General features: G+C 34.9%; 5 protein-coding genes across 9 annotated transcripts; 2 read left to right on the top strand and 3 right to left on the bottom strand.

Annotated features, from left to right (window-relative positions):
- Positions 1-398: 398 nt before the first annotated feature.
- On the bottom strand, positions 399-2,368 carry LOC135841207 (metaxin-2). Of its 2 annotated transcripts, none has more exons than XM_065358053.1 (7): positions 2,151-2,368; positions 1,724-1,891; positions 1,561-1,637; positions 1,390-1,482; positions 1,158-1,319; positions 1,002-1,078; positions 399-728 (listed from the first exon to the last, which is right to left on the bottom strand). In XM_065358053.1, the coding sequence occupies exons 1-7, from the start codon at positions 2,182-2,184 to the stop codon at positions 500-502; spliced, it is 840 nt and encodes a 279-aa protein (XP_065214125.1). In that variant the 5' UTR covers positions 2,185-2,368; the 3' UTR covers positions 399-499. The 2 variants fall into 2 exon arrangements, with proteins under 2 accessions (XP_065214125.1, XP_065214122.1); XM_065358050.1 differs by lacking the exon at positions 2,151-2,368 and adding an exon at positions 1,959-2,144.
- Positions 2,369-2,606: 238 nt separating this feature from the next.
- On the top strand, positions 2,607-3,695 carry LOC135841208 (trafficking protein particle complex subunit 4-like). The gene is made up of 4 exons (XM_065358054.1): positions 2,607-2,765; positions 2,835-3,012; positions 3,080-3,358; positions 3,434-3,695. The coding sequence occupies exons 2-4, from the start codon at positions 2,838-2,840 to the stop codon at positions 3,631-3,633; spliced, it is 654 nt and encodes a 217-aa protein (XP_065214126.1). The 5' UTR covers positions 2,607-2,765; positions 2,835-2,837; the 3' UTR covers positions 3,634-3,695.
- Positions 3,696-4,058: 363 nt separating this feature from the next.
- Positions 4,059-6,282, bottom strand: LOC135841204 (trans-1,2-dihydrobenzene-1,2-diol dehydrogenase-like). 2 transcript variants are annotated; one of them, XM_065358048.1, is made up of 7 exons: positions 6,048-6,282; positions 5,732-5,956; positions 5,519-5,649; positions 5,300-5,457; positions 4,956-5,205; positions 4,709-4,859; positions 4,059-4,638 (listed from the first exon to the last, which is right to left on the bottom strand). In XM_065358048.1, the coding sequence occupies exons 2-7, from the start codon at positions 5,931-5,933 to the stop codon at positions 4,532-4,534; spliced, it is 999 nt and encodes a 332-aa protein (XP_065214120.1). In that variant the 5' UTR covers positions 5,934-5,956; positions 6,048-6,282; the 3' UTR covers positions 4,059-4,531. The 2 variants fall into 2 exon arrangements, with proteins under 2 accessions (XP_065214120.1, XP_065214119.1); XM_065358047.1 differs by having other exon boundaries at positions 5,732-5,933; positions 6,048-6,278.
- A 3,790-nt stretch (positions 6,283-10,072) lies between these two features.
- Positions 10,073-12,073, bottom strand: LOC135841202 (gastrula zinc finger protein XlCGF9.1-like). Of its 2 annotated transcripts, XM_065358044.1 has the most exons (3): positions 11,885-12,072; positions 10,941-11,583; positions 10,073-10,859 (listed from the first exon to the last, which is right to left on the bottom strand). In XM_065358044.1, exons 2-3 carry the CDS (start codon positions 11,439-11,441, stop codon positions 10,791-10,793), a joined length of 570 nt encoding a protein of 189 aa, XP_065214116.1. In that variant the 5' UTR covers positions 11,442-11,583; positions 11,885-12,072; the 3' UTR covers positions 10,073-10,790. The 2 variants fall into 2 exon arrangements, with proteins under 2 accessions (XP_065214116.1, XP_065214115.1); XM_065358043.1 differs by having other exon boundaries at positions 10,941-12,073.
- A 204-nt stretch (positions 12,074-12,277) lies between these two features.
- On the top strand, positions 12,278-14,823 carry RhoGDI (rho GDP-dissociation inhibitor). Of its 2 annotated transcripts, none has more exons than XM_065358045.1 (5): positions 12,278-12,566; positions 13,080-13,300; positions 13,447-13,556; positions 13,661-13,775; positions 13,872-14,823. In XM_065358045.1, exons 2-5 carry the CDS (start codon positions 13,117-13,119, stop codon positions 14,069-14,071), a joined length of 609 nt encoding a protein of 202 aa, XP_065214117.1. In that variant the 5' UTR covers positions 12,278-12,566; positions 13,080-13,116; the 3' UTR covers positions 14,072-14,823. The 2 variants fall into 2 exon arrangements, with proteins under 2 accessions (XP_065214117.1, XP_065214118.1); XM_065358046.1 differs by lacking the exon at positions 12,278-12,566 and adding an exon at positions 12,764-12,906.
- The last annotated feature ends 1,939 nt before the right edge of the window (positions 14,824-16,762 follow it).

Genomic DNA, 16,762 nt, shown 5'->3' with positions numbered 1-16,762 from the left:
CAATAAACACAATTTTGAATATGGATTGATACGCGATACTGGATAATACAAAGAATCGTATTTTCCGTTCTCGAATGCTCGATTGAACGATTCAATTGGCGAATAATTATCCAGTATCTTCAAATAAATATAAAATCATTACAGATCATTACCTATAAATTTCGCAAGTTCGCATTTTGAATTTTGATTTCGATTTCGCAAAAAATTAAGCGGAATTTGCAGAATAATTAAAAATTAACTCAACTTATTCTATAATTATTGATCTTACAGAATTAATCAAGCTTTTTTGGCAATGAGATAGAGAGATAAGAGACAAAAAACGTCTGCAATTATTTCGTCGACTCATTTGATCATTTCATTCACTTTCCCTTCATACAGTTTTCTTATAATAAATGACATTTTGATTGATTGAACATTAAAAATGTAATATCAAATTTTATACAACTAAACAAAAGAGAACTGCTACATACAAAGACTAATCAAAATCTAAATATAAAATCTACAAAGCAGGGACAGCGGTGGGTGAACGCTTTTCCTGTTGTTCATTCATTTCATAATGTCTCCATTCTAACTCTCTATGAAAGGAAAAATGCAATTTTTCTATATTAGTACAAAGTTTAATTAAATTGGAATATCCTCGGACAGTAGCCGCCAATCTATTCGTAGGTAGAGCGGTGGTAAGTATTGTGAATACATGGCCAAATACTAAAGCATCCAGTTCCGTTGGTCTGAAATGAAAAAAAAAAGAAAAACAATCAGAACCATCTGAAGTGAATAGTCCAGCTTATGACAATAGGACTACTTGCACTTGCACACCCCCTCCCCTTCGAAGATTCTCTGGAACACATTTTTTTTTTTCTAAAGTGGACATCCTAAGCAACCTTTATTTAAAGGAAACTTTCCAAAAAAGTTGACTTAGAGGATCGCCGGGAAGAGAGAAGCAGACAGATACCCGTATTGTCATAATTATTATTACATTATCTACTTTCAAAAATCCTTACTGGTTATCGAAGAAATACTCCTTATCTCCCAATCGATCTGAAAGTGCTTTACAACAAGTGTCAACCTCTTTGTACACCTGAAAATGAATACAGCAAAATTTGGTTATTCTGATCTTACAATATTAATCTGAGAGAGAAAAATAATCCTGATTTTACCTCGTCAATGCTTTTTTTAAGCCAACCAACAGCGTCAAGACGAGACAATGTCGATCTTTTTTTGAGAAAAGTTACCCAATGATTCAATGGGAATGGATAGACGGATCCGTAGCGTTGGACTGTAATAGGTAATGTTGCCGGATCACACCAAACCAGATAGGTCTATAAAATATGTACAAATACACGTAAGAAATGTTGAGAGAAAACTCATAATTATTTGTTATAAAAATACCTCCGCATTGCCCAGCACTGTGTTCACTAATGACATATAAGCTCGCATATCATCTCGTTGAGATTTTTCTAGATTTTCAGACAACGAATGTCCCTACAACAGAGTTCCCACAAGTTAAGAAATGAAAGGCAGATTATACGAATAATGTAAAGAGTTGAAACGACGAATTACTTTACTAGCAGCAAAATCAATAATGAAATCCAATTCCGCGATTACATATTGACCTGATTTTACAAAGGGGACTTTACCTGAAAAGAAGACAAAAAAGTGAAACATGAAAATCAATCAGCTGATAGAAAATTAATCGTTTTGAGCATTGAATCGACGTGTTTACCGGTAGGAGACATGAATTCTGCATTTGGTCGACAGCATAGAGCGAAATTCACACCCAGCATTTTCAGATAACTTCTCACAGCTAAGCAATTAGAGCAATCCGGCATCAGCAACTGTTCAACTTCGTACGGCATGTACAGACATGTATCATCATCCCATTCTACTTGAGCTGAAATAAGATGGAATAGATTAACTAACGTAGTTAAAAATCTTAGCAATGATTTAATATATCTCACATTTAAAGTAATCGTTGATGTTCACAGGAATGTGAATACTTCTACTCATTTTTGCAACGTTTTTATAAGAAACGAAGGCAGTTTAACGAAATATCACACACAGAAAGTACTTCAACAGCGAATTTTTCAACACATGCACTTCAAATCATATTTACGTTTTTTATCGACAATTATAATAAAGTTATCAAATACCTCCACTTATGGATGCATCTGGCACAGTAGGCATGATGAATGTGTCGGTGGATATTGCACGATGTAATTTTCAACTAACTAGTTTTATAATTAATTCATTTAACGTTTTAATTAGCTTATTATAATTTAAAATTGTCACAACGAACAAAATACATCGCAATTAGCAATACAAAAGTAAATATAATAATAAAAATTTCAGAAAAAATTCAACTCATTCTCTGCGCTATCAGTAGTAAATATTAGGGGTTCCCAACGAAGAAATTCTGCGATTGGAAAAAAATGATTTCGTTTTATTCATTAATTAACCCACAGAAATGTAACTAGGAAAATTAAAAAGATAATTAAAATACTTTAAGATGATTACTTCAATTGTTTTCGGATTTAATTGAGTATATATTTTTAAAAAGTTAAAAACTCCAAATGTCCAAAAATGCCGAAGTGCCACATTTGAGCACCACTCAACGCCGAAAACACCCACAAACACAACAATCTTATCAATTGGAAATCGTCCAAAAATAAATTTTGCAAAAATTTTAGTGTAATTTCGACTCAAAATGCTCTAATATTGAATTATTTGTCCATTTTAAATGCAAGAATCATCGACCAACTGTGATAGTAAGTATTCAACATATCAAACCCGTCTTTACCTCTGAAACATCAACCTAATTTATTGATTTCTTACAGAAGATGATAATCTATAGCGTTTATATAGTTTCAAAATCCGGAGGTTTAATCTTCAATTACGATCATGTAACTCCGAAAGTAGAAATAGAACAAACGTTCAGCTATCCTTTAGATTTCAAACTAGCCAATGAGAATAAAAGAGTCGTTGTATCCTACGGACAACGAGATGGAATCATGGGTCAGTATCTTTTCCGTTCAATTTTCCAATTTAATGTGTACATAAATCTAATCGTCTATTTTTACAGTTGGCCACGTCTTAATGTCAGTAAATGGAATTACAGTCAGTGGACAACTACTCGAAGATGGTAGAGATGTATTCGAGTTGTTGGAAAATCCCGAAAATTATCCCTTAAGTTTGAAATTTGGCAGGCCCAAAATGACCACAAACGAGAAAATATTTTTAGCCAGTATGTTCTATCCGTTATTCGCTATCGCTAGTCAATTAAGTCCTGAACCGAAAAGCTCTGGGATTGAAATGCTCGAAGCTGACACGTTCAAATTGCATTGTTTCCAGACTCTAACAGGTGAAGTGTTCGAGGAATATTTTCAACGAAACGAGTGTTTTATTTTTCGTAATTTTTTAATGTGTTTGTTTTCAGGTGTCAAGTTTATGATCGTAGCAGAACCTACGGAATTTCGACTGGATGCTTTACTAAAAAAGATTTACGAATTATACGCCGATTATGTATTGAAGAATCCATTTTATTCTTTAGAAATGCCAATACGATGCGAATTGTTTGATCAGAATTTGCACGCTTTATTGGAACAAGTTGAGAAATCAGGGTTAACTAATCTATAAGTTTTGTTAGGTACCTACTTTTATATGTATTTAAATGTTAATAAATCGTTTCATTTTTATAATCTGTGTTTCTGTTTCTCTTCAGTTTTATTCTAATGCATTTTTTTTTTTTTTTTTTAATGACACACAAGTCAAGAGGATGGTGTTCAATAAGTAACGTCTATAGCCATACATATGTGCTAATTGCTAAAGTTCATTTTAAAAAATTTTGGAGAAATTTGAAAATCCTCTGGAGGCTTCAAAAAGGTCAAATTGAGACATTGAGACTGTTTTCGAGTCCACTGATCAAGTAGACACATCAGACAATATCTTGTCGAAAAATTTTTCAGAAACTATTGTCGGTATAAAAAGAGAGAAAAGATGAAATTTTAATGAGAAATTGGATACGTGTGAGTGCATCTGAAATGAAAAAAATATTTAAACTATTTCAAATAAAATATTTATTTGAATTCTCATAACAAATCGTAAAAAAATTTTATTCGCACGAATATATTACAATAAAAATCTCACCCAAAATATTTACGGTCTAGCGAAAGATTTTAGCGATAAAAAATTCAAAAACAATATAAATAGGTATCACCAGTAATAAAACATAAATAGTATTCAAGGATAAAAATAATACTGAAATATAAGACCCTTTTTAAAACAACTGCCAACATTTTAACGAATGAAAATGGCACGGTATCAGAGTACAGGTACTTATAGAATAAAATTACGAATATATAAAATAGGAAATTCTGTTAAATTATAGGAATAATTTGAAAGTTTGGACGCTCGTGTGAATCGTTTCCAATGGTAAAATACATACGAATAAATAATAATAAAAAAAAAAAAAATGAAAGAATTGCACGAAGTTTTACCTATAATAATAATTGCAGACATTTTCTAGACACCTGATTCAACCATCTTGGTCGTACTTGACGCCAATTTCTCTGCGGATTTTATCTTGCAGACGTGCCAAAAGTAATGACTCCGCGTGTGATATCAAAGGACATTCTAATAAACCTGCATCGAACATAACAAATTATGATCATATAAAATTGAATAATGAGGATCGTGGGGGATTAATGATTACCATTTTCTAAGCAATGTTTTACATAATCTGCTTCGAATTTCAATGCACCGCTATTTACGAAATTACACGGATACTCGGGCTCTTGCAGTTTTATTTCGAATTTTTCGTCATTAATGTACATCTTAGTTGGTGCCCAAAATGGATTGCAGATCTGTAATATTACAAAAGGTACGATCAAGTGAATTGATATTCTTTTGTTATTTGAAAATAACGAAATGTTGAAATAAAGAAATCTACGATGCCATACCGTAATTTGCCCTTTGGTTCCGATAATTATGGCGTTATTGTCTAAAGGATGTACCACAGAAAAATTCAACGTAGCTACTCCTTTATCGCCGAATTTCAAAATAACGCTGGCATATTCGTCAACGCCGTCTTCATTTAACGCACCAATGGCTTGAATATCTATCGGTTCCGCGTGACCAAAGGCTAATAAGGCGAATTGCAGATTATAAATTCCAATATCTAGAAGAGCACCGCCGCAAGATATTCTTCTCCTAGAAATATAAGCATAATACGAGAATGAAGCATTAAGAAAAAGATGTGAAATTACGACAAATCGATGAATCGAGTCAAGAGAATATCAATTACCGGACACGTTCGGCGTTGACAACGGCACCAAAATTGACAATCACTTGACGTACTCTACCAATTGTACCGCTGCTCAACTCTTGTCTGAGTTTTTCGTAAATTGGCGTACAACGGCTCCAGATGCCTTCCATCAGAAACACATGGTGCTGATGAGCAGTCTATCGAATAAGCACAGTTGAGATTTTCGTAAACATTTTTCGAAATTACGTATCCCCTTACCTTTATCATTTTGTAAGCTTGGGAATAATTGACGCACAGGGGTTTTTCACACAATACGTGTTTCTTGTGCTCCATCATCAGTTCTGAGATACGTAAATGTTCCGGGTGAAAAACACCAACGTATGCGACGTCTAAAAATTACAGAAGTGGCATTACGAATTACGATTGAAAATATAATAGTAACACTGTTCCAGATTGAGAGGTTTTACTAACCAACATCTGGATCTTCCGCCAGTTCCTTGTATGATCCATAAGCTCGCGGTATGTTGAACTTTTTAGCGAATTCTTCGGCTCGCTGTTTACTTCGGGCAGCTACAGCGACGATTTGGTGCTCATTTTCGGAGGCGAGTGTCAAAGCGGCTGCGAAATCGTTCGAAATTTGACCTGCTGATACGATTCCCCATTTTAAAGCCATCTGCGTGAAAATTACAATTTCAACTTTCAAAGATCAATAAAAAGGTGTCAAAATATGTGAATGTGCAGAGCTAATCGAGATACAGAGGTAGAAAATTTTATAGATTTATATCACCTTTCAAAGTATCATATGATCACCATGCGTCTGTCACAAGCCCGAATGAAGGTGATTCGAAATTTTAAATGAAAATTCAAGCAAATGATGTCGTGGAAAGTAACAAATTATTCATTTTGCAGCCGAAATTGACGAAATTATACGTAAGCTGCGAGTTTATAGGTTGCGTTCGGCGTTATCATTCATCGAACGTTGATAAAAATAACACGACGTCAGCGTCTATTGGGTCCCAAAAGAGTAACTTCAACTTGACCGTAACTTGACTAAACTTGACCAAACTTGACTGCAATCAAAGTCACTTTGATTTTCAGTTGCTCAAATCAATTTCTATACGTTTTGGAAAGCTAAGAATCACGCTGGAAGCCCCAGATTGACCGAAAGGGTGAAAAATACACTTTTCAGTTTTCACCAAGTTTTCACCTTGAATTTACTTGTGCCAGGATTAAATTTTCAGCTTGGTAACCTCAGTTTTTGAAACGATTTATACTTTCTGGAGAAGAATCAACGTTTTCCGGAGGCTCCAAATCGGCTCAAAAATGGTGTTAAATAATAAATGCAGACTAGATTTCAGTCCATAAACTGCAGGCTTCCAGGTCTTCATCTCTATATTTATTCCTTTTTTAGGGTTCATAAAAAATTCATAAGTTACCATACCTATTCATATAGGTATAGTCAATGAACTATTTCTACCATTTTCAAAAAATTCGACAAAAATCGAAAAATCAACGCCGGTAGCTTAAAATTTAGTTCTTACTTATTAGTTCTGCATGAAATCCCTGTTCATTGGACCATTTTTCAGCTTCACCGGAATTTACATACACGCTATTTCAGTTTTCAAAAATTCCCCAAAAATCGAATGATTAATTTGAGCGTCTGAAATTTTGGCTATGAGGGTTTCAGGCCATGCTGTTTCCAAAAATCACAGTTCCATTTAAATTTGATTGAGAAATGAAAACATATTCAACGGTTTCCTTATAGTCGGGGAGCCCCCATAAGGATCTATTGCACCCCCCTGTCGATCCTCCAAGACAACTTTTTTCTTAAAGGGGTAGTCCTAAGGAACATTTCTAGCCCTTGTACTCAAAAAAAAATGGCCCTACTTACAAAATGGCGGCCATTTTGATTGTCAAGTCAGCTGAAATCGCAGATTTTGCGTTCTAACATGAGACTTGCACGAAATTTTTTAAACCGTTTACCTAGAGGTAGGTAGATCGAAAGATCAGGCAAAAATTCGTCACCTGTCAAAATTTCAAGTGCTAAAGTGATTTTTTCGGTTTTTGGTGAATTTTCAAAAATCAAATTTTCGCCAAAATGTGGAAAAAAATAAAAATTTTACCAACTTGACCTACAAAGCTGAAATTTGGGGTGTACCCTATTTTCGACATGCAAAATCGATAGAAAACTGTTTCAAACCGTTTTGAACAGTTCTGGAGCCTCCAGCAAAATTTTCAAACTCGAAATTCCCACAAAATTTCATCAAATTGAGTTGGAAAGCCGAAATTTACTCTACAACTAATGTCTTATGGAGCCTCCAGCAATTTTTTGAAAATTATTGGAGTCTCCACCAGATTTTTAAACTTGAAATTCCCGCAACATGATTTCAATGGTTTTGAAGCTTCCAGCTACTTGTCGGAAATTTCAATTTTCCAAAAAAAGGCATAGGCTACAACCTTTTAAATACTCTGTGAAGGCTCCAAAACGACTTGAAATCCACCAGCAGTGGACTTCTTAGCGTATTGAAATCAGTTTGCAGAATAATTTCGGCTTTCCATCTCCATTTGACGAAATTTTGGGAAATTTCAAGTTTCAAAAATCTACTGGAGGCTCCAGTAATTTTCAAAAGTTCGCTGGAGGCTCCAAACTCACTTGAAATCCACCTGCAGTCGACTTCGTAGCGTATTGAAATTAGTTTGCATAATGAATTTCGGCTTTCCAACTCCATTTGATGAAATTTTGTAGGAATTTCGAGTTTCAAAAATCTGCTGGAGGCTCCAGAACTGCTCAAAATGGGTTGAAACAGTTTTCAATCGATTTGGCATGTCGAAAATAGGGTATATCCCAAATTTCAGCTTTATTGGTCAATTTGGTAAAATTTTGATTTTTTTTCTCACATTTTGGCCAAAATTTGATTTTTTAAAATTCACCAAAAACCGAAAAAATCACTTTAGCACTTGAAATTTTGACAGGTGATGAATTTTTGCCTGATCTTTCGATCTACCTCTAAGCGGTTTAAAAAATTTCGTGCATGTCTTATGTTGGAACGCAAAATCTGCAATTTCGGCTGACCTGTCAATCAAAATGGCCGCCATTTTGTAAGTAGGGCCACTTTTTTTTTAGTACAAGGGCTAGAAAATGTTCCTTAGGACTACCCCTTTAAGAAAAAAGTTGTCCCAGAGGATCGACAGGGGGGTGCAATAGATCCTTATGCGGGCTTTCCGACTATAAGGAAAGCGTTGAATATGTACATTTACATAGGTATTAACTGAACAGAAGTCTTGAATATCCACATTCCAAAATAAAATTAGAAAAGGAGTTACAATCACCGTGAACATTTATTAAAAGTACCTATTAAAAATTTTAAAAAAAGGGTTAACTTCTTATAAAAGTACTACGCATGAGTCATTACTCATGATTGAAGATGTCCACCTCAAATATTTGAACGGACCTCAATCTGTTGAGCATAGTTTGAAACTCTTTCACTGAAATTTGAGCTGCCCAAATTGATTTTTAACGAATTTTCAAAAACTAAAATAACAATTTGCGGCGACGTACTCTTTTAAAAAATGTAAGTTAGGATGGGATGGTATCTAATTTATTCATCCAGTACGGTATAAATTATGAAAATCAGCCCTAAAAGTTATCCTCCTCCCCCCCCCAACTTAATCTCATCATTTTCAAACATTCAAAAATTTTCTAAACTCTGAATTTTTATAATTATTTTTGTTCAACAGTGATCTTTTTTGTAGAAATATTATTTATCTGATATAAAATACGCCTCATCATGAGTAACATTAACGTACAGTACTGTACATATAATTAAATTTAGAAGTCCTTATAGTACGTACGTCAGTCAGTATACGTGCTCTCATGGCAATCATCGATTAGGTACCTAGTTAATGAAGTATGTAGCCTGTGCCTGTACGTATATATTCTGATACCTATTCAAGTCTTTATCTAACGATTTTATTTTCATTTTATGGAAAATTGCTTCGTACTTCCCATAACTATTTCACCGATAAAATATTCGTGAGAAAATTTGTAATAAATTTATGCGCAGTAACTATGTTCGTATTGTTCGTATACGCTTTCGAAGAATAATGAATCAACTTCAGTTGACCGTCATACTTGATAAAATTAAAAATAGTACTTCATCGATTCCAAAATACTCGATGTGAAAAAATACACAAATATTTAACCAGACGTCGAATGGTCCCATTTTATCGTTTCACGATATCATTGTTCCTCTGAAACCGAACATCGCTGTTTAATTGCTTATCAATAATGAATATATGAATGTAATATCTACGTTTGTATCCTGTCACAAATTCAACACTTTCGATGATGCGTATTTTCTGAAACGTTACCTGTACCTACCTAACTAAACCTAGGTACCGATCAAATCGTATGTAATCGTAGTTATTTGTTATTTCATATATAAAATACATAAAGTTAACTACGCGTTTACTTCTATTTGAACATCTAATTTTACCTAGAGTTCAGACACCATCAATGAACACAGCCAACACATATACCTGTTGCTCGTTCTTTATCTACAATTCTTCGTAAGGTCAGCAACTACTATCAATTTACAAGTTGTATTTTTCTTTAAACCTAGTGAATCGTGAAAGATTGTAAAAGGCACAAACGTTTTAGTTTTTCATGGTTTACTTTAGATTCGTGCGAAGGTAACAACTAACAAAATTGAACGACGAGTTCGATAACAAACGAGCTGACCCAAAGCTGTGATTACCTAGTTACACCAAATCAACGTTATTTTTTTCAAATACTAATACTACGAAAACATCTTCGATGAGAACACACATTTATTACAATTAATAATACAGTAGACATAACAAATAACCGTATGGGTAACAATTATTGAAAAATCACAAATACATAAACCAAAAAAACATCAATCACATATATACGAGCGTATCGGCATTTATAAATAAATTCGCATGCAATAACATCAATTATTCAAATATAAGCACTAAGGCTTTTAAATAAATACGAATAAATATCAACTTTATTCGATCAAGTGATGATTAGAGGACAATCACCATACCATAGAAAAAAATGGTATTTTGTAAAAATAAAAAAAAAAATTGATTATAAATCCAAATCGTTTTCAAAAACACCAGTGTTGAAAGTAAAATTCTATGATTTAAATATAAAACAAAAAACGTATACAAGAAAGCGAAAATTCGCCTGCGAATTTTCGATAAGTAAAATAATAAATATAAAATAAAAGCAGGGAGAAAGAAGAGAAAAACATCGACGTATAAAATAGCTTCAAGTAGACCGAAGGTCGTATAGCCTACTTCGGGAAACAGAGAGGTATAAAATTATAACAAAAATGCACATCAAAAACACACATTGATAAGTAAAATAAATATTTTAAAATATGTATAACCACGTGAAAAGGGGGAAAAAACGTAAAAATTAACAATAGCAAAAATACACGTAAAAATATCGGCAGGTAAAATACGAACCGTACAATGACCCATGATACGCGTTGATGAATTATACACGATCGCAGACAACAACGAGCTCTTTCGTAGTAAGAATTTCGAATTCTTCCGGAGTCATCAGCTGCGAATAAAATGATAACGATTAGTACGCTATAAAATGTCGTTACAATACGTATCATTACAAAAAGAACATAATTATTACCTCTTGTAATGCGTTTTGAACGAATATGTTGACAACTTTTGGTTCAGCTGCTGTTCTACGTCTGCGCCTACCAGTCAAGTGAATTGGCATATGCCGCTGGAGATAATACTTCCAGGCGAACGTTTTGTTACAGATGTGGCAAACGTATTTCTTCTCTCCGGTATGGGTGCGGATATGTCTGACTAGACTACTTCGTCGGCCAAACGGTCTGTCGCAGGTTTTACACTTGAACGGTTTCTCACCGGTGTGCGTTCTACGATGCTCGATAAGATTCTTCTTCAAGATGAACTTCTTATCGCATTGGTCGCAAGGGAAACGTTTCTCGCCGGTGTGAATCCTGGTATGTCGAACTAAGTTACATCGTAAAGAAAACGACTTACCGCAGTAGTAGCACGAGAATGGTTTCTGTCCATTGTGGATGTTGACGTGTTCCGCCAGATAACTTCTGCGGGAGAATCCGATATTGCAAACGTGGCACTTGAGTTTATTGTCATTTCTCATATGACGTTCGATGTGACTGCGAAGCTCCTTCTTCTCGAAGTATAGTTTATCACAATAGTGGCATGTGAAGGACACCTCTTCACATTTGATACGGTTAGGACATTTTTTGGAATTTTCGCCAGCTTCCGGAGCGTCCTCAACTCTTGTTAGTTCAACAATAACATCAAGATTGGTGCAATTATTCATTTTGTAAAATTATAATACTACGTTACGTTACTTCGAGTTAGCTATAATGTAAATTCAGCGTAGAACAATATTTTAACAAGTGATGATTACGAAATTGTACGTTAAGTGCTTCAAGAGAAAAGTTACGTTACGTTGAAAAACAAATTGAAAAGTGATGTGATAAAAAAATTGACTCATAGATAACTACTCGTATTTTTTCCAAAAACTACGATAAAATTAAGCGTTATGTCGATAACAAACTACTTATCATGGTTTACCTTTATATTAGTTTTGGTTATTCGATTCGTATTCAGCAATCCTTCGCCATGTACATTAAAGTAGAAGAAATTAGAACTCGAGAGAGGAACCATCAGCAAATATCAAAATTATTTATTAATAATCAAATCAGCTGACGCGAAATGATCGATCATGGATGCGGCCATGTGTTGAAAAAACACCAATGCCCTAAGAAGTGGAAGTGGAAGTGGGGAGTGGATTATCGCCAAGCAATGTTGCCAACTTGCCAAGCGGTGGAAAACGCGCGAGAAACGGAAACGGAAACGTTGTGGATACGGATACGGTCGCATGAGACTGTGACATGACAGGAGGTGAGGGTGAGGAGGATACAAGAAAATCACGTAAAATGATAAGGTGATAACGGTGAACCCAAACGACCCCACCGAAGCAAATTGAAGACGAGTTTGTTGCATTGTATCAGATGACGGAGAGGAATGTGACTTGAATTATTAACAGAAAAAATAACATTTGATGAGCCTTTGGTGTTCTACAGTGATTGTGATCACGAAGCCGCGATTTTTCATGTTATTCTAGTGCAAATTAGCGTAGTATCTCAGCCACACTCGATAAAGAATTCGTTCCATCTACGTTAGGTATCTATTTGTACACGCTACGCAAAACCGAACCGAACCGACTCGGCAACTCGTAACTCGTTCTAAAAGGGTATGTATTTATGTTATTATACGATTGTAAACCGTAGCAAAGTCGAACAATTTGATTCGAAATTCTCGCTAGGTTTATAACAACGCCGACTGATCCTGTGTTTCATCGTCTTTACACATCACACAGTGATCAACGGTGACGGTGAGTAATATTGATAATCTCATCGAGCTGACTCATGCCGTGCGGCTTGGTATTTTCTTCGAAAGTATTTAATTCCGTTATGGTTTATGGTAGAATTCAACTTTGTTAGATACTAACTAATCGATTGCAATTCTCAACGTGATACTTGATCGCCTTTTTGACTTGTTGAACTCGCATTCAGTAGCTACTAGCTAGTGAGGTAAATTTTATCGACTATCGTCGACGCCGAAGTAGTTGGCGTATTTGGAGCAGACGTCGCGTCGTCGTTGTTCTCACGCCAAACCTCGCATTACGATGCTATTCTGGTTGAAATCTCGAAACAGAGACCAATCGAACCATTACTAATTGATTTACGTTTTGTTTGTTTTTTAGATTCACTCTCAAAGCTGCGTAAACGTAACGACGAATCATGAGTGCCGGCGACTCACCTACGCACGACGTGAAAGATGAAAAAGACGATATCGATTCGTCGTACAAACCGCCTCCAGAGAAATCTTTGGATGAATTGTTGAACGCGGATAAACAAGACGAAAGCTTGCAAAAGTACAAGGAAAAGTTACTAGGAGAGGCTACTTCCGGCAAAATTATATTCGGTACGTTGTCGTACAATTTCAAGTTCGTATTTACTAGCTAGCTCTTGTAATCGAGTTCGATTTACGTACTCGATATTCGTAGTGATTGTGGCTCGATCAGTTTGTGTTATTTGAGTACGTTTAATGTTTCTATTTTTTCCGAGCAGATGAAGCAGATCCTCGTACCGTGGTTGTAAAACAATTAGCGTTGGTTGTTGCCGATCGTCCGGACGTAACCCTCGATTTATCTGGTGACCTGACCCAATTGAAAAAACAAGTACGCCATGTTCTTACTCGTATTCTACGTATTATTCTCACAATCGTCGACTATTCTGCGCTCTTACTTGATGCATTTTCTTTGTTGTATTTTCTAATCGACAGGTATTCAGCATTAAAGAAGGCGTTTCGTACAAAATTCGTATCGATTTCATGGTACAACGTGAAATTGTGCACGGTTTGAAATACGTGCAGAAAACTTTCAGATTGGGAATCCCAGGTACGCATTTTTGCCCCGCAATGTCATTTTCTTTTCTTTCTCTCGCTCGATAATAACGATTATAAGATAATCCTTTTTTCTCGTTTTCATGTTCAGTCGATAAAATGACTCATATGGTCGGTTCGTATCCTCCAAAATTGGAAATGCAGAGTTACACCACACCGGCCGAAGAAGCTCCCTCGGGAATGTTGGCTCGTGGTACCTACTCCGTGTCGTCATTATTCACCGACGACGACAAGCACGAACACCTCAAGTGGGAATGGACGTTTGAAATCGGCAAAGATTGGAAGGAATAACCATCAACTATACCTACTCGTATTTTTTCAGATACCTATTACCTATTATTTATACGTTAAGCGTCAAAGCGATATGTTCATTATTATTAACTTGAAATACCCATGTAGTATAATATGCGGACAACATACTCGTATACAGCTACAGCGAATCGTCAAATCCAAACTACTAAAAACTAAATTTTCAATACGTACTATCATCGCTGGAAAACAGTTCGTTTCGTACCCAACTTTAGTATCATATACGCGCGCTTCTTTATCGCTCAATCCGATTAAAATGAAAATCAAAATAGTAGGCTAATCGTCTACGTTTGGGGTATGAAATTAATTAACCGAATAAGTGAGAAAATCCCCGCAACTCTTTCTTTCTTTTTTTTTACAAGGTAACCGTTGTGATATTTATTCCCATGATCCGCAGATCGTATACGCCAAATATGTAAGTCATTGAATCAGATCGCGTACGCTTGCTTCGCTCGCGGAAAAAATTGTCGTATACGGGTATGCATTATTTTGTTGCTCCATAGTTTATTCATGTAAACTTACTACCGTGTATCTGTTTTATTATGTATCGCTATTAATATTTATTTTATTTTTAACTGGTTCATTTTACTGTGTGTGAAAGCTGTGTTTTTTTTGCCCTTTTTACAATACCTATAATCTATTTATTCTGATTTTTCTGAAACGAATGCCATTGTGTTACAAAATTTTTGGAATTTTTTAACATTTTATAATAAATGCATATTTTTTTTCGTGTATCTACGGTTTTTTTGTCGCGCTGCATGTACCTTGCTGTCTCGAACATTACTTACTTCAGAACCACCATCGTACAGCAGACCGCAGCAACAGGTGAAATCAATGCTCGTAATCGAAAGCAAGCCTATCGAAATGAAGAAGTAGCGGCGTGAAATCAAATTTTCAGCGCAGATTCGTAAAATTTCGGATATTTGTTTTTTTGCCCACTGAATTCGATTTTAGCATTAATTTTTTTTCCCTGAGCCTGGGGGGAAGGGGTGTGCAAAACATGAAATTTTGAAAAATTCGACATGGGTATCAAAGTAGGTTTTTTTTAGGTCGCTGAAGTCGATTTCAGCATTCATTTCCCCCTAACTTTGAAACGAACCCTCAAAGGGAGGGGATGCGAAATATGAAATTCTGAAAATTCGACATACCTCAATTCGTGATGCTACTTTGTTGGGAGCTACTTTTAAGATTATAAGTATGAATGAACGACTTCTTCGTAATGTGCTCTCTAATCCTGAAACAGTCAAATTTCACTGTTTAGAAAGCAAAATGTCGTCACTGGGACAAATAGTGAAAAAACTACTGCTTCAAATCATTTATTTAAAATTTTGTACCGCTGACCACCGATATAGTAAATAGGTACTTCATTTTTGACTTACTTATTAATCCAGTAAATAATTCACATTTGACCGAGGCAGTAAATTATTTACTGAATATCCAGTCAAAAACTACCTACTGCTTTTCGGAAGGCAAAATGTCGTCAGATACTACTGTTAAGCAGCGAAATTTGATTGTTTCAAATTTAGAGAGTAAGGGGAATATATTGGCACAACAGAAAAAGTGTTTCGAACGACAAAATAGGGACATTCGAACGACAATTATTAACGAAGGTTCAGCACGACAATTTGGGTAATACGAAGGAAAATTCGATTTCATATAACGACGAAAGAAATGTAATCCACGTCCAAATAAAATGTTGACCCCCTCCCCTTCACCAAAAAATTATTGCCCGGAAAACTAAAGGATCCCCCCCCCCCCCCCAAAAAAAAAAAATCCAGAAAAATGACTTAGGCAGATATCCTAAAACAGAAACGCTCTTCAAGCAATAGCTTTTAGTACCTACCTACTTTTTTATATCCTAAAACGAGTTGATATTTTTTAAGCAACCGATGATTGGGTGCTTAGGCATGACTTAGCTTATTCCACCAATGTTATTGCTTTCAAACTCTCATTCTAAAAAAAAATTTTTCATGTTTTGGGTAATTTTTACATTTTTTTTTCTTATTTTTCAAAATGACAATTTTTTTTGTTTCTAACTCGAGTACACCCTAAAAAAAATGGTATAGAGCAAGCCTATAGAAAATTCAGCACAAAAATGTTGACCCCTATTAGTCTTCTTAAAACACTGCTTTGTCGAACTTTTCGATTTATTTTTTGAACAATTTTCTTGATGAAAAATGAAACATTCAAGTTCGCGAAATAAGTACAAAATTTTGATCCTATCCTTAGAAATCAAATCGTTCCTAATAATCAAACATATTGCAACGTTGAACAAAAAAATTGCATGTCACGAAAAACTACTCAAAAAAATATTTTTAATGATGACCCAACCCAAAAACAATGCATCAATCGAGGGGCTGGTTTAGAAAATTTCAATTTCAAATGTTAAAATTTACAAAAAGAAAAGTTTATGTACTTCTGTTTTTGAAAGAAAATGGGAGAAAAATATTGGTGAAACCACTTTTTCAAAAAAATCACATTTTCTTCAATTTTTTTTTAATTTCAAAAAACACATTTTAGCTGCAAAAAAACACTAAAAACAGTCACAAACAACGTTTTGTTCTTTTTTATAGTAAAAAATTTCTACTAAACTGTTTATTTTCAAGCAACAAATTTTATTTCAATTTCCTAAATTCTTGGATTCATTTTCAGTTGTCGATCCCAATTTCAATC

This window comes from Planococcus citri, chromosome 3 (genome assembly GCF_950023065.1).
Source record: "Planococcus citri chromosome 3, ihPlaCitr1.1, whole genome shotgun sequence".
NCBI classification, from domain to species: Eukaryota; Metazoa; Arthropoda; class Insecta; order Hemiptera; family Pseudococcidae; genus Planococcus; species Planococcus citri.
This window is presented reverse-complemented; position numbering and strand designations above follow the sequence as displayed.

What these genes read in the sequence shown, in the direction of transcription:
- LOC135841207 (XM_065358050.1), bottom strand. Translation starts at nt 2,007, where the DNA reads ATGAGTAGAAGTATTCACATTCCTGTGAACATCAACGATTACTTTAAA. An exon ending in CATCAACGATTACTTTAAAT is followed by an intron (nt 1,892 to 1,958) that starts GTGAGATATATT and finishes ATCTTATTTCAG; the next exon opens with CTCAAGTAGAATGGGATGAT. An exon ending in CAGTGCTGGGCAATGCGGAG is followed by an intron (nt 1,320 to 1,389) that starts GTATTTTTATAA and finishes CATATTTTATAG; the next exon opens with ACCTATCTGGTTTGGTGTGA.
- LOC135841208 (XM_065358054.1), top strand. Translation starts at nt 2,838, where the DNA reads ATGATAATCTATAGCGTTTATATAGTTTCAAAATCCGGAGGTTTAATC. An exon ending in ACAACGAGATGGAATCATGG is followed by an intron (nt 3,013 to 3,079) that starts GTCAGTATCTTT and finishes CTATTTTTACAG; the next exon opens with TTGGCCACGTCTTAATGTCA. An exon ending in TTGTTTCCAGACTCTAACAG is followed by an intron (nt 3,359 to 3,433) that starts GTGAAGTGTTCG and finishes GTTTGTTTTCAG; the next exon opens with GTGTCAAGTTTATGATCGTA.
- RhoGDI (XM_065358045.1), top strand. Translation starts at nt 13,117, where the DNA reads ATGAGTGCCGGCGACTCACCTACGCACGACGTGAAAGATGAAAAAGAC. An exon ending in TTCCGGCAAAATTATATTCG is followed by an intron (nt 13,301 to 13,446) that starts GTACGTTGTCGT and finishes TTTTCCGAGCAG; the next exon opens with ATGAAGCAGATCCTCGTACC. An exon ending in TTTCAGATTGGGAATCCCAG is followed by an intron (nt 13,776 to 13,871) that starts GTACGCATTTTT and finishes TTTCATGTTCAG; the next exon opens with TCGATAAAATGACTCATATG.
- LOC135841202 (XM_065358043.1), bottom strand. Translation starts at nt 11,627, where the DNA reads ATGAATAATTGCACCAATCTTGATGTTATTGTTGAACTAACAAGAGTT. An exon ending in TTCAAAACGCATTACAAGAG is followed by an intron (nt 10,860 to 10,940) that starts GTAATAATTATG and finishes TTTTATTCGCAG; the next exon opens with CTGATGACTCCGGAAGAATT.
- LOC135841204 (XM_065358048.1), bottom strand. Translation starts at nt 5,933, where the DNA reads ATGGCTTTAAAATGGGGAATCGTATCAGCAGGTCAAATTTCGAACGAT. An exon ending in AAGCTTACAAAATGATAAAG is followed by an intron (nt 5,458 to 5,518) that starts GTAAGGGGATAC and finishes CTTATTCGATAG; the next exon opens with ACTGCTCATCAGCACCATGT. An exon ending in AAAACATTGCTTAGAAAATG is followed by an intron (nt 4,639 to 4,708) that starts GTAATCATTAAT and finishes TGTTCGATGCAG; the next exon opens with GTTTATTAGAATGTCCTTTG.